Raw genomic sequence first — 12,841 nt, 5'->3', positions numbered from 1 at the left:
AGTATCATATATGAGTTAAGTTGTCTCCACCTTCGGCTCAGTATATTCATTGTGCTGCTCCTGGGTCTCCTTGGACTGCCCCTGGTCCAGCTCCATGTCGGTTTTCTCGATCCTGGTCGTGCCGCCAAAGACATCCTGCATCTCCTCGAGTGAGTGTTGTGACGTCTGTAGAGATGTGGGTTAGTACTGCACATGTCAAACCCAGCAAGGTCGAAATATACCTCTTTCAGGACAAGCCACGAGTACACAATAATGGCATAATTGAAGATGGCGAACATCAGGAACATGCGCCAGTGGATGTTGTTAATAGCATGCGGCGTGACCTGGGACATCATAAAGTTGAACAACCACTGCGACGCCGCACCAATAGCCAGCCCGGCTTCACGAGTGCGGCTGGAGAAGATCTCGCCGTTGTACAGCCACGGCAGCGGCCCCCATGACATGTTGTAGCTGAAGGCCTCAGCGTAGACCATGATAATACAAGCGATTCCCGAGCTTGTCGGACCAGACGGTATGGCGTTGGCGTTGGTCGGGTGCGTGGCCAAGATACAGGCGACGATGAGCATGAACGAGCCCATGGCAAAGGCACCGACCATGAAAGGCACACGACGGCCAACCCGATCCAGGACAAATAGCTGGAAAATGCCGACACCGACGACCTTGACCAGGCCAAAGAAACCTGTCACTAATTTGCTAGCGTTGCCTGCTCCGACAGCGCCGAATATCTGGGTGGCATAGTAAGCGAGAGACGTGTTACCAGTCAGCTGCGCGCAGAGCTGGATTGTGATGGCAATAAAGAACCGGTATCGGTTGGCCGGAAGGAAAATCTCTCGGATTGTAAAGCTCTCTTTGATGCGCGCCTCTTCCTCAAGGCCGGCCAGAATCTCATCAAACTCCGCCTGCAACTCTGGAGTTTCCTCGCCGCCGCGCACCCACTTGAGCGATTCGCGCGCCTCGTCGATCTTGCCCTTGCTGGCTAACCATCGCGCACTCTCCTTGACCGTCAACATGCCGAAAAGGAGCAGACTCGACGGAAGGAGCTGCAACCCAAGGGCAGTCTGCCACTGAGATTTGCCTAGTGCCTGATCCTTGCTAACTGCGTAAGTAACCCAGTAGGCCACCATGACGCCCAGGGCGAAGAAGAGCTGGAAACAAGCACCCAATCGACCTCGGATTTCCTTTGGTGACATCTCTGCCGCGTACATGGGGATCAAGACCGTCGCAGCTCCGATGCCCAGTCCAGCTACTACGCGTCCTGCATAGAAGGTCCCGAGAGTGTGCGAGTTTATGACCTGGAGAATTGTGCCGACAGTGAAAATCAGAGAGGCGAGGATCAGTCCCGTGCGCCGACCAAGCTTCGCCGCGATGGGCGAGATGAGAAAGCAACCGAAGAAGGCACCGCCTTGAAGGATGGAGACAGCATTGGAATTGATGTTGGTCTTCTGCGCTTTCGTATCGTGGGCATATCCGAAATCATCCTCAAAAGACTTCAAGGCGAGAACACCGCCTGCGGAGGGTAAAGTCAGCGATAAGAGCTTAGGGTTCATTCTAAATGGACACACTGATTACGCCGGTATCGAAGGCAAACGCAAACGAGCCCATGCAGCTGGCGCAAACCAGGTACACGGCCCGCAAGAGCCCGAGCCTCTTGCCCATGATGTCGTACAGAAATACTTGAGTGACACACACTCAACCCCAGAGGGGATCTGGATCTGGGGCAGACTAATATGTTGCTGTGAAACAATTAAACCGGCCAGACAGCGGGACGAGCGAGAATATTTGAAAGGCAAGATCGATCATCCGGCCCCTGGTCACGTAGAATGCAACACCGGTGTCACCTCAGATCCTTGGTCCAAACGAGATGCACGAAGCCACGCGAGGGCCGACTACCGGGAAGACGCCGGCCATTGCTGTTATTATTGGAGCTCCGAAGCTGGTGTGGAGACACTGCAAGCCTCTCCCGCAACTAGGAGCGATGCAGCGGTGCAAGGGGGAGGGGGCCAAAAAAATCCCCCCAACCACCCCCTCCGGACCCATCGCAGCGGAGGAGAAATAGACCAACGAATCAAGGATCGCGGAGACCGTCATCTCTGCCGCGTCCTCCACATAGGAATCAACGGCGCTTGGACCGGGCTGCGGCGAAGGCCAAAAGCGGCCACTGTGAGTTCTTGGGACACGGCCATCCCCGCAAAACTTTGGATTGGCCGCATCCGGTGATCATGGAAAGTGATGATTCGGATATATTATTTCTCGAGCCTTTTAGAGTGTTTGCTCGAATGCTGAGCTGCGTAGGGACTCTGCTGGGAAGAGGGACGGTGGAGCAGTCAGAAATGCGGTCTGCATTCTGCCCTCGGTGCGGTGGACAGGTCAACTTTCACCTTTGATAGTTATAGTAAAGTACATGCTAAACTCCAAGGACAAAGAAGCCCATCACTGGTTAACTTAGTTATCGTCTCTAGGGCTGTTCACGATATGCGGTCTCGAAGATATTATCGTGCCATTTTAGTCTAACGATACGATATACGATAATGAAAAATCCTAACGATAGCGTATCGTGAACAGCTCTAATTGTCCTCCCCTAACTTCTCACTGACATCACACTCATGGCCGGACGCACCTTCCGACAGCAAACATGGACATCGGCCTTTGGGTGAAATGACTGCCACAAGTCAATTTCAACGAACATAATAGTAATCCAGTCTGGTTATGTTTTGGTGAATAGAGAATAGCCCACACCGGCATACTGCATTTTTCTCTGCCTAATTTCGGAATTCCTTTCATACTATCAGTTTACAAGCAGATAGACCATACCGTGGTTGTGACAAAATACATCAATGTGTTACACTTGTACGGTCGTGCTGACAAGCCTAGCCTCAGGCCGCAGTATACAGAAATGGAATCCGCCGTCGCAGAATTAGAGGCGAACCATCGAAATCCCTGAAAGACCGACGATCGGAAATGAGCCTCGCCCTTACCTGCTTTATCGCTCACCTTTAGGATACGATCGGTAAGCAAAAAGGTTTGGATCGCATACAGCCACAGAGAAATACTAGATGGCATCCTGGATGCTTGGAAATAGGTCGACGGTGATTGGCTGGCTGCCTTGGCTGCCTGAACGGCGACGAAAATAACCATAAGAATTGTCTTTTCGATAGATAAGCCAACCACACATATTAATATGTATATTTCCGTGCTAGATTATGCTGAAGTCCAAGTTTGTGTGCAGAGGCATCGTCACTGTCCATAATGTCTGCATTGTTGGCAGAAGCCCCGAGTGAACAGCCTATCCGGATCCATGCAGCATTCGAACGCCATTTTGAGTCAGGACCGGTGGTCCGGGATGCGATCATTGGCTTTGCTGATGGCATGACAGTCCCCTTCGCCCTGACGGCTGGTCTGTCTAGCCTGGGTTCCTCGAAACTAGTCATCATTGGCGGTTTAGCCGAGCTGTTCAGCGGATCTATATCAATGGGCTTAGGCGCCTATCTTGCAGCTGTCACAGATCGGGACCACTACAAAACCGAAGAAGCGCGAGAGCGTGAAGAAGTTTTCTCGAAACCGCATGCCGAAAAAGAGGAGATCCATGAAATACTCGCTGACTATGGTATATCTCGAGAGGCGAGTCAAGCAGTCGTCGATTGCCTAGCTCAAAACAATGAGCAGTGGATTCGGGTATGTGGAGGATGATCTTGTTATGAATCTCAATAGAGGGAGAGGCGCTCACAAAGACATATAGTTCATGATGGACTTTGAGCTGAGACTAGAGAAGCCCAATGTTTCTAGAGCATGGATCTCAGCAGCCACAATGGGAGTCTCTTACTTCATCGGTATGTCACTTGACTGGCCACACCTGCTCCTAGTTGCAATTATCCGCGTTGTCTCTAACTCAAACCGCTCTCTCATAGGTGGTTTGCTTCCTATGATCCCATACTTCGCCATGCACAACGTCCTCCACGCATTATTCATCTCGATCGGCATCACGGTCGTAATCCTCATCAGCTTCGGGTTTGTGAAGAACTACGTCGTCATCAAAACCAAGCGTGCAGGATTCTACGGTGCGGCACAGACATTACTTGTTGGCGCGATTGCTGCTGGTACAAGCTACGGGATAGTGTATGGCATTGACCATAGCAATCTGCAAACCTAGCAGACCGGACGCAAAAACCTAAGCAAAAAGCGATAGCGATATTGGGGCCTTGGCTAGAGAGCGTACGCGAAACCTGAAACCCGAGGCATCGTGACTCGTCTGCAATCGCCAATCAATACCTGGCGAGTCAGGATCATCGCTATCCGTGTTCTGCGGGCTTCTGTCGATCCCTAAATTTAGATCCGTCGAGTATCTGGCCTGTTATTTCAAGTTGTGGTGTCTGTGTGGAGATTTAATGGGCCGAGAATAAGTTACATTTATCTTAAATCATATAGACATATTTCGCCTTGCTCAATACATATCTCTTCCCAATCGGGAACACGACTATTACTTTATCCCAGCGAGGCGCCTCGGTTGACATAGATTGGCAACTGGTGTCGGGATGACTGTCAAATGTCCGGAAATAGTAAGATGACGCGTTGCCATGTTCGGTACCATACTCTGAATGGTTTTGCCTCATTCGCCGCCACTCTCTTTGATCACTGGTTCAACCACTCGCAATGCTTTTCCAGTCTCCACCGTTGGGTCAAACGGCCGAGTCACAGGCCCACGGGAGAAAATCTCCAACCACGTTGTACCGTAACTGGCCCAAGTGTGGTTTCGCTCACGCGGATGAAATTTGCCAAGAGGGATCGGCTATTGAAAGTCCCGCGGAGAGGAAAGGGTGGGAAGAGCCTCAATCTAACGGCGGACCCATTCTATACGTCAGTGGCTAAAGGCTTGTTAATTTGGAAGGCACTCGGAGACATATGAATGGAAGAAGTACAGAGAGAAAGACAATTATAGTGAAGTCTCAGCCGATTATCATGTTCCTGAGCCTCTGATGGCATCGGTGTCTGCCGATGGATAAACCTAAATTTCCGGGACCTGGTACCTGGTGGCAAAGTGCAATATCCTGCGTTTCCGAACCCGAAGTACTGCCATTGCGTATATCGCCAAGCTTCGGCAGACTGTTCCGACACCCTGGTTGGATCGTGAAGCCTTTTTCTACCCACTCCGTCTTGCCTCCCACCTCAACGGTAATGATCTTCAGGGCTGCGCTCCGGGTTGCCCCTCTGGCCGAAGGCTTGTCGTGGACCTTTAAGTTGAAGGCAGTTCCCCCGGTCGTGCTGGATGCTGGATAGGTTTCTGAACTTTCTCACTATCGCCATTCTTTTACTTGGAATTCACACTCTTTTGTATCGCTCTTTTTTATACATATTATACAATGGCTCGATGGTGGTATACTGCTGGTAGCGCCTTGCTGCTGGCCCTCGGTGCGGCAGCCGACTGGCCTTACCTTTCCTATAAGTCTATCGACCTCCAGCCGCCACAGTTGCAGATCAACCAGACCGGACCTGTCACCCCGGGCTATCTCTTCCTTGGACCTCGTGGAGCTGTTCAGTCTGCCGGCCAGGCTGCCCTCATCTACGACAATTCCGGGAATCTGATCTACGACGGTCCTGAGGAGGTTACTGCCAACTTCATGGTGCAGAAGCTGTTCGGCAAGGATGTCATCACTTTCTGGGCCGGTGACATGTTGGACGTTGGCTACGGCTACGGTACGGTCCACATTCTCGATGATACCTACAATGAGATCTATACCGTCACCTTGACTGGCGCATTCGTCACGCCGGACAATTCCACCAAGGACTCCTATATTGACCTGCACGAGAGCCATATCACTCCCAACAACACCATGCTGGTCACCGCATACAACCTCACCCAGCATGATCTGACCTCTGTCAACGGTACGACCTCGGACTGGATGCTCGACAGCCACTTCTACGAAATTGATATTCCCACCAACAGGATCATCAATTCGTGGAGTGCCCTCGATCATCAGGATGCCATCCCTCTGAACAGCAGCCACCAGGCACTTGCCTCCGATGCCGGCACTCAGGAAAACCCCTGGGATGCCTACCACATCAACGCCATCACCACTACCCACCACGGCTACCTCGTGTCCCTGCGCCACATGTGGTCCGGCTTCTACTTGCACCACAACGGCACGGTGATGTGGCAGATAGACGGCGAGAACGGCGGCGACTTTAAGCAGATCGGCAACACCAACTTTTCATGGCAGCACGATATCCGTGTCCACAACGAGACCGACCACGGCATGGTCCTCAGTCTGTTCAACAACCACAACACCCAGACCGACTCCGAGGGCCAGACCTCCGGCCTCTTCCTGGGCATTGACCTGCAAAACCACACCGTGACGGGTTTGCGCTCGCTGATCGACCCCGAGGACACCATCCATTCCGTCAGCCAGGGCAGTACCCAGCTCCTGAGCTACACGAACCAGCATGCGTTCATGGACTACGGCTCCATCTCCAAGGTCAAGGAATTCAGCCCCAACGGCAGCGTGGTCTTCAGCGCTGCTTTCGGTGAGGACAACGCCGTTGCCTCGTACCGTGGCTACCGCTGCCAGTGGAAGGCCACTCCCTTCTGGAAGCCCTCGCTGGCCATCACACGCACCTCGAATAACAGTGCCGATATCTACATGAGCTGGAACGGCGCTACCGAATACGATAATTGGGCTATCCTGGCTGCTACCTCCAACACCTCGGTCAACAACACCGAGATCTCGGCCAATAATGTCCGCACGGGCTTTGAGACTGCTGTCTCCCTGGGTGACCTGCCTACTAGCTATATCCAGGTTGTGGCCCGCAAGGGCAACGCCACTCTGGGTACCTCGGACATTGTCTCGTTCTAGGCGAGCCGAGGATTGCGAGCGCTTCCTTTTCTCATTCCTGAGTTTTATTGGGGTTTTTTGGATTGTTTGATACAGTGGGTTCTGTATATTGCTCTTCTTAAACAAATTTCTATTGTATATATATTGCAATATAGAATGTGCAAGAGAACGTATTGTCCTCTATACTGCCTATGAATGCCTAGTCATCCACATACTCATCCAAAGGATATGCACTCGTTGAATCTCAAGTAGGGCATTCTTCGGCATTGGATTGTGCCGGAATCGCATCGGCAAATTAAAGCCGCTTGCTGGGATGTCCCCGACCGGCTGTTTGTGTCACAGGGACATAGCTTTGTCTTCACATGAATGCGCCACAAGCATTCTGTCAAGTAAAAATAGTCTCCATTTGCATCTGATAATTGCAGAAGCTCTGGGTGAGGGTGTTTGGTTTCCACATTCCACAGGGCTTCCCAGCTACGAATGGTCCCTGTGCCGGTTTTCCAGATCCTCCGATTGGGCATTCCGGGTGGACAGATCTCGCCCTGCCCAGGGGAGGGAGGATCTGGGCTTGTTCTGGGCAAACAGGCCTAATCGCCAGAGGAATACTAGCCCTAAGTCCATCAGTTGAGACACTGGAAATAAAGCATACTATAGGGACCCAACTACAGTCAATTCTAGGGTTTGAATCACATTCTGTGTTCTATAACATGAGAATACATACCCTCCTGATACATATTCCCTGAATACCCAATCTAAAGACCCTACTGCCCGCATTCTTGTCGTAGGACCGGCCCAACCATTGCAGAGTGTAACATTCCTCAGGTGTTTCCCGTGGACGTTGTGCTCTGTACTCTCTACAATACTCCGACTCATCTCTCACAAGTGTCTGTATGGCCGACGAGCAGAGAATATAAACCATCCCGACTCCCACCAAACTCACTAGCTATCAGTCAAGGCGTCTCCCTCAGATCCTCACAATGCATTTCCTCAATCTACTTCCACTACTCTCCCTCGCCTCGCTGGGAACTTCCCTCCCAAACAATAACCAACCACGCGAACTAAAAAGCATCACGCCCTCCACACTCTCCTCTTCTTCTGCTATCTACTCAAACCCAACACCAACACCCTCCGCCAAGCCCCTCGGGCGCGCCGTAGTGATAAACTTCTGCAAAAACCCAGTGTACATCTGGTCCGTCGGGTCCACCGTTCGGCCGGAGGTGATCCTCCCCTCCGACGGACAATTCGCCGAGACCTTCCGGGAGGACCCCGTCGCCGGCGGGATCGCCATCAAGATCAGCACCGAGCAGGATGGACTGTATGTTAGTGCGCCCACGACGGTGTTTGCCTATAACTTGTCCGAGCAACAGGTGTGGTACGACCTCTCCGATGTGTTTGGCGATCCCTTTGCTGGATACTCTGTACGGGTGCAGCCTGCTGAGCCGGAGCTCTACTGGGAGCAGGGCATTCCACCGGCTGGTAGCCAGGTACGGGTGAGCGATGCGTCTACGGATTTGGTGTTGACTCTCTGTTGAGGTTGTGGTGGGGGTGGTAGCTGATGTCATGATGGATGGAGACGGCGGTTTGCCGAGGTTGTTGAACACTCGTTGGACACGGAGAAAAAGGATCGATCGCAAAGTAGGCACTTTAATTAGTATATGAATACATGATGAGAATATACGAGTTCTTCATGACATTTATCCTAGAACAATCATAATGACAATTTTCGCCGTATAGCCATCTTTCGGCTACAACACCGATCTCTCCCCGCAATTTCTCCAACTTGGGGGTTGGCTTTCTATCCGTCACTTCTTCGCTTCACCTCTTCTTTTGTCCCGTCCCTCTCCCGTCCCTCTCCCCCATTTCTTTCCACGCGCGCTCTCTCTCTTTCATTATCATTATGGTCTCGCCTGCAATTCGGGTGGCTCCCTCAGCCGCCAACCGCGCCCTAAACCTGCTGCGCACTGTGCAGTACACCCACCCGCCAACTTGTCCGTGCCACTCCAATCCAAACCACCACCATCACCACCAGACCCCGTCCCTGCTGAGCCATGTGCGCCGCCACATGGCCACACCGATCGACCCAGCCCGGGAGAAGGAGTATGCCTTTGAGATGGCCGCGTCCAGCATCCGGTTCGGGCCCGGTTCGACCAAGGAGGTCGGGATGGATTTCAAGAACATGGGCGCTAAGCGCGTGTGCATCGTCACCGACTCCACCGTCACCAAGCTTGATGCTATGAAGCAGGCCGTTGAGGGTCTCACCCGTGAGGGCATTGAGTTTACCGTGTTCGACAAAGTCCGCGTCGAACCGAAGGACAGCTCGTACGTTGAACCCTGGATTTGGTCGACCGTAGTCTAACCACCACTGCAATGCAGGGTGAAGGAGGCGATTGCATTTGCTAAGCCATACAACCCGGATGCTTTCCTCGCTGTCGGTATGTACTTTGATCACCTCGTGGCTACAAGAAACTAACCGATTCCAGGCGGTGGATCCGTCATCGACACGGCCAAGCTGATGAATCTCTACACTGTGTTCCCCGAGGCCGACTTCCTAGACTTTGTCAATGCACCCTTGGGCAAAGGTCTCCCTGTGACCAAGCCTCTGCGCCCGCTCGTAGCCGTGCCCACGACCGCCGGCACGGGGTCCGAGACAACAGGCACAGCAATCTTCGACCTAGTCTCCAAGAAAGCGAAGACGGGCATCGCCCACCGCAACCTCAAGCCCACGCTCGGAATCTGCGACCCGCTCAACACGCGCACTATGCCCTCAGCAGTGCACGCCTCGTCCGGCCTTGACGTGCTCTGCCACTCGCTCGAATCCTGGACCGCAATCCCCTACAACGAACGCACCCCGCGCCCCACAAACCCCATCAACCGCCCAGCCTACCAAGGCGCAAACCCCATATCCGACATCTTCTCCCTACAAGCCCTCCGCAGCACGGTCAAGTACCTCCCTCGCGCGGTTCGGGACCCGGACGACCACGAGGCGCAGTCGAACATGCTCCTCGCGGCCACGCTCGCAGGTGTCGGATTTGGCAATGCAGGCGTGCACCTGTGCCACGGCATGAGCTACCCGATCTCCAGCCAGAACCCCGGCTACAAGCACAATGGCTACGAAGTCGACTACCCGATCATCCCGCACGGCGTCTCCGTCGCCGTTACTGCGCCAGCCGTCTTCCGCTTCACGGCCGCCTCGAACCCAGACCGCCACTTGGCCGCCGCTGAGGCGTTCGGTATTGATATCTCGAACGTGAAGCGCGAGAGTGCGGGCGAAGTTCTCGGCGCTGCGCTGGCGGAGTTCCTGCTAAAGCTGGGTGATCAGCCGCGCGGGCTGAAGGACCTGGGGTTCAAGAACTCCGATGTCGAGGGTCTGGTTGAGGGGACGATTCCGCAGCAGCGCGTGCTTATGCTTGCGCCGACGCTGAGTAAGGAGTTGGAGGCTGAAAAGGGGGAATTGAGGAAGTTGCTTGAGGAATCGATGGAATACTAGGTACGGGTCATACTAGTGCCCAGGCTGGTAACGCGAAAGTGTTCTGCGCAAAGTGTTCATTTTGTATATATTATGCGTTCTAGTCCTACATGACGAATTGTGATAAAAAAATGAATGTCAATTCATGCACTTGGCTCAAATCATCAAATCGTATATCGTATAAATAAGAAAAGCCCTGGAGCCAGCCAAGGTCTCATACAGTTATTCTTTGGCACGAGGAAAAGTAGGCGAAAAAACAAGCGCTCGCTAACGAACAATTAAGCCTCCTGTCGACCACAATGTGTGTAAAATTGTACCGCTAGGCCAAAAAGTGCCAATGACAGAATTTCAGCTCTGAATGGTATATTTCCCGGTTGACAATTCCCGATCATCTATACGACCTGCAACAGATTCCTCCTCCCCTTCTCCAGCAGGAACGACTCTTGTCCCCAGCATACCCATCGACGAAGCCACACGATCCAACCATATCACACCGCGCGGATCATTGGGATCAGAGGTCCTTGACGGACCCCGCCCAAGCTCGGAGTGTATGCGGAATGGCAATGTAGTGGTGCAAGGCTTGGCAGTAACAGACGGGGTCGAGCAGTGCTGTGACGGAGACGTGACGCTGCTGTCGCCGGATGGACTAGCAACGGAGGAGTATGGAGACTCCGGGGAAAGTTCCTCAGCGGGTCGAATGCGCAGCATGTCGTCGAGCCGGGTCCACAGTTGGCTCAGGGTCGATATTAGATTCTCCGCGCCGCGGAGGAGTAGGGAGGGGCCTGTTTCTGGGAAAATCTCTGGGACTGGTCCGATAAATGAGCCGGGGCGTTTGATGATTCCCTGCTGGCGCTGTCCGTGGCCGCTGATACAGGAGCGGAGTTGGGCGCTAAGCGCTTGCAGACAGTGCGAGGTGCGTTGGATGCGACTGATGAGGGAGGTGATGACAGTGGGATTTGGGTCCGTGATGCCGGAGATAATATCGCGCGCTTCGGAAAGGTAGCGTGGGCATTTGGCGATCTCCATAAAGGCGAGATCGGACAAGTCGGCGTAGGCGGACCACTCGCCTGGTTTCTGGGCATCCTCGGCCATGATGACGGCTGCGAAGCGCTGCCAGTCTTCTTCATCGAGGAAGCAGGGTTTCCCCTCGTAGACCGCGGTAGCGATATGGAACCCACGAAAGGCAATCCAGCAGGACCGTCCGAAGCCAACTTTGTGCGCTGCCGCGCCCCGGGACTGCATCAGCCGCTTGACTGCATCGGCGTGAACGACCCATGCGCCTGGAGAGGTCTGCGCGTACATCTCGTAGACGCTGAGCATCATCGCTGTGCAGAGCATATTGTCGGACATGGCGTGCCCGGGCTTGGGCAATGCGCGGATGACTTCGCCCAGCGACACGGCGTACATGTGTCGACTGACCCGGAGCAGGGCTCGGTCCTGTGTGAGATGGGCCAGGTACACCGAGCTCAGGCAGCAGATGGCCGAGTCGAGGTACGAGTCCTGTCCATAGGCGAGGATGATGTACGTCGGGAAGCCAGGGTCACTGCCCGCGCGGAATTTGTTATGGAAGTAGAGCGTAGGGAAAGCCGCGCTGATAAAATCGAGGAAGAGCTGGGGTTGCGCCGCCTTGAAGGACTGGCGTACTAGTGATGGCGACATGCTCTCATCGATGGCCATGGTGGCCGAGTGCCGGCGCATTAGATTGATGGCATTGTCACGGACCGCCGCCGCTATTTCCCCCGCTCCTCTGTCGGGCTCTGGGACGTGCGCGACAGACTGGGCAGAAGAAGACCTGGGTTGAGTTGTCGAGGTGGCCGCTACAGCAGCTCTGGCCGTCGCGCGTCTGTGTCTCCGCCGAGGATGGGGACGGTATATCTTGTCCAGGGACGGGCCCTCATCTTGAAACCGGAACGTGCGACGATATCCGGGACAGGGGCGGCCGTAACGCAGGCACTGGGTGCATTCGGGCAGCGCTTCGTCGCACTGTTGCCGTTAATACCAGGAGATCATTGAATAAAGTCTCTCTCACCTTGATGTGTCGTTCGCGACAGAGCGCGCAGCCCTTGCTGTGTGGAACCCCCACCATGGCAAAAGCTTGAGGCTCAAAGGAGATTCATGACTGGAAAGAAGCATGCGTCCGCAGCAGCACAGCCTTTAAGTAATCGACATTTGGCGTCGTCGGGGCTGAACAGAGCCAAGAACGCGATACGGAAACGACTGTGTTCTAGAAGAGAGAGCGAGACCCGGGAAAACAAGCCACAGAGCTCGCGATTTTTGGCCCCAGAGGCGAGTCGCTTCAAATACGGGAGATCCGCGATCGGGGATCGTATCGTCCCACTTTTTTCTGTTTTGGGAAGAAGGAGCTGAAGACGAGGATTTTGTCGTGACGATATGAGCTAAGGCTGGACGACTGGTTGCTCAGGATGGTCAGCAAGGCCGACTGCGAGCAGGACGGAGGACCACCCGGGATTTTTGTAGGGCTTGCATCATCCCTGTTCTTAGCGAAACGGGAGAAGTCCAATCAAGGGCCCGACCCCGCGCGATGCCCCTC

General features: G+C 53.9%; 7 protein-coding genes across 7 annotated transcripts; 5 read left to right on the top strand and 2 right to left on the bottom strand.

Moving 5' to 3' along the window:
- Positions 1 to 15: 15 nt before the first annotated feature.
- N7510_003831 (uncharacterized protein) lies at positions 16 to 1,656 on the bottom strand (the record flags this gene model as incomplete). The annotated part of the gene is made up of 3 exons (XM_056975757.1): positions 16 to 165; positions 222 to 1,507; positions 1,563 to 1,656. 3 exons carry the CDS (start codon positions 1,654 to 1,656, stop codon positions 16 to 18), a joined length of 1,530 nt encoding a protein of 509 aa, XP_056835713.1.
- Positions 1,601 to 2,217, top strand: N7510_003830 (uncharacterized protein; the record flags this gene model as incomplete). Its single annotated transcript, XM_056975756.1, has 2 exons — positions 1,601 to 1,659; positions 1,758 to 2,217. 2 exons carry the CDS (start codon positions 1,601 to 1,603, stop codon positions 2,215 to 2,217), a joined length of 519 nt encoding a protein of 172 aa, XP_056835712.1.
- Positions 2,218 to 3,246: 1,029 nt separating this feature from the next.
- On the top strand, positions 3,247 to 4,147 carry N7510_003829 (VIT1/CCC1 transporter family protein; the record flags this gene model as incomplete). Its single annotated transcript, XM_056975755.1, has 3 exons — positions 3,247 to 3,672; positions 3,737 to 3,827; positions 3,906 to 4,147. The coding sequence occupies 3 exons, from the start codon at positions 3,247 to 3,249 to the stop codon at positions 4,145 to 4,147; spliced, it is 759 nt and encodes a 252-aa protein (XP_056835711.1).
- An 842-nt stretch (positions 4,148 to 4,989) lies between these two features.
- On the top strand, positions 4,990 to 5,271 carry N7510_003828 (uncharacterized protein; the record flags this gene model as incomplete). Its single annotated transcript, XM_056975754.1, has 1 exon — positions 4,990 to 5,271. The coding sequence occupies one exon, from the start codon at positions 4,990 to 4,992 to the stop codon at positions 5,269 to 5,271; it is 282 nt and encodes a 93-aa protein (XP_056835710.1).
- An 83-nt stretch (positions 5,272 to 5,354) lies between these two features.
- N7510_003827 (arylsulfotransferase family protein) lies at positions 5,355 to 6,845 on the top strand (the record flags this gene model as incomplete). The annotated part of the gene is made up of 1 exon (XM_056975753.1): positions 5,355 to 6,845. One exon carries the CDS (start codon positions 5,355 to 5,357, stop codon positions 6,843 to 6,845), a length of 1,491 nt encoding a protein of 496 aa, XP_056835709.1.
- Positions 6,846 to 7,801: 956 nt separating this feature from the next.
- Positions 7,802 to 10,311, top strand: N7510_003826 (uncharacterized protein; the record flags this gene model as incomplete). The annotated part of the gene is made up of 4 exons (XM_056975752.1): positions 7,802 to 8,340; positions 8,559 to 9,143; positions 9,198 to 9,256; positions 9,305 to 10,311. 4 exons carry the CDS (start codon positions 7,802 to 7,804, stop codon positions 10,309 to 10,311), a joined length of 2,190 nt encoding a protein of 729 aa, XP_056835708.1.
- A 327-nt stretch (positions 10,312 to 10,638) lies between these two features.
- N7510_003825 (Zn(II)2Cys6 transcription factor domain-containing protein) lies at positions 10,639 to 12,376 on the bottom strand (the record flags this gene model as incomplete). The annotated part of the gene is made up of 2 exons (XM_056975751.1): positions 10,639 to 12,273; positions 12,320 to 12,376. The coding sequence occupies 2 exons, from the start codon at positions 12,374 to 12,376 to the stop codon at positions 10,639 to 10,641; spliced, it is 1,692 nt and encodes a 563-aa protein (XP_056835707.1).
- Between the last annotated feature and the right edge of the window lie 465 nt (positions 12,377 to 12,841).

Source organism: Penicillium lagena (assembly GCF_028827675.1).
Source record: "Penicillium lagena strain IBT 129212 chromosome Unknown utg000002l_segment0_segment0, whole genome shotgun sequence".
Taxonomy (NCBI): Eukaryota; Fungi; Ascomycota; class Eurotiomycetes; order Eurotiales; family Aspergillaceae; genus Penicillium; species Penicillium lagena.
The sequence above is the reverse complement of the archived record's forward strand: the minus strand, read 5'-3'. Positions and strand labels throughout refer to the sequence as shown.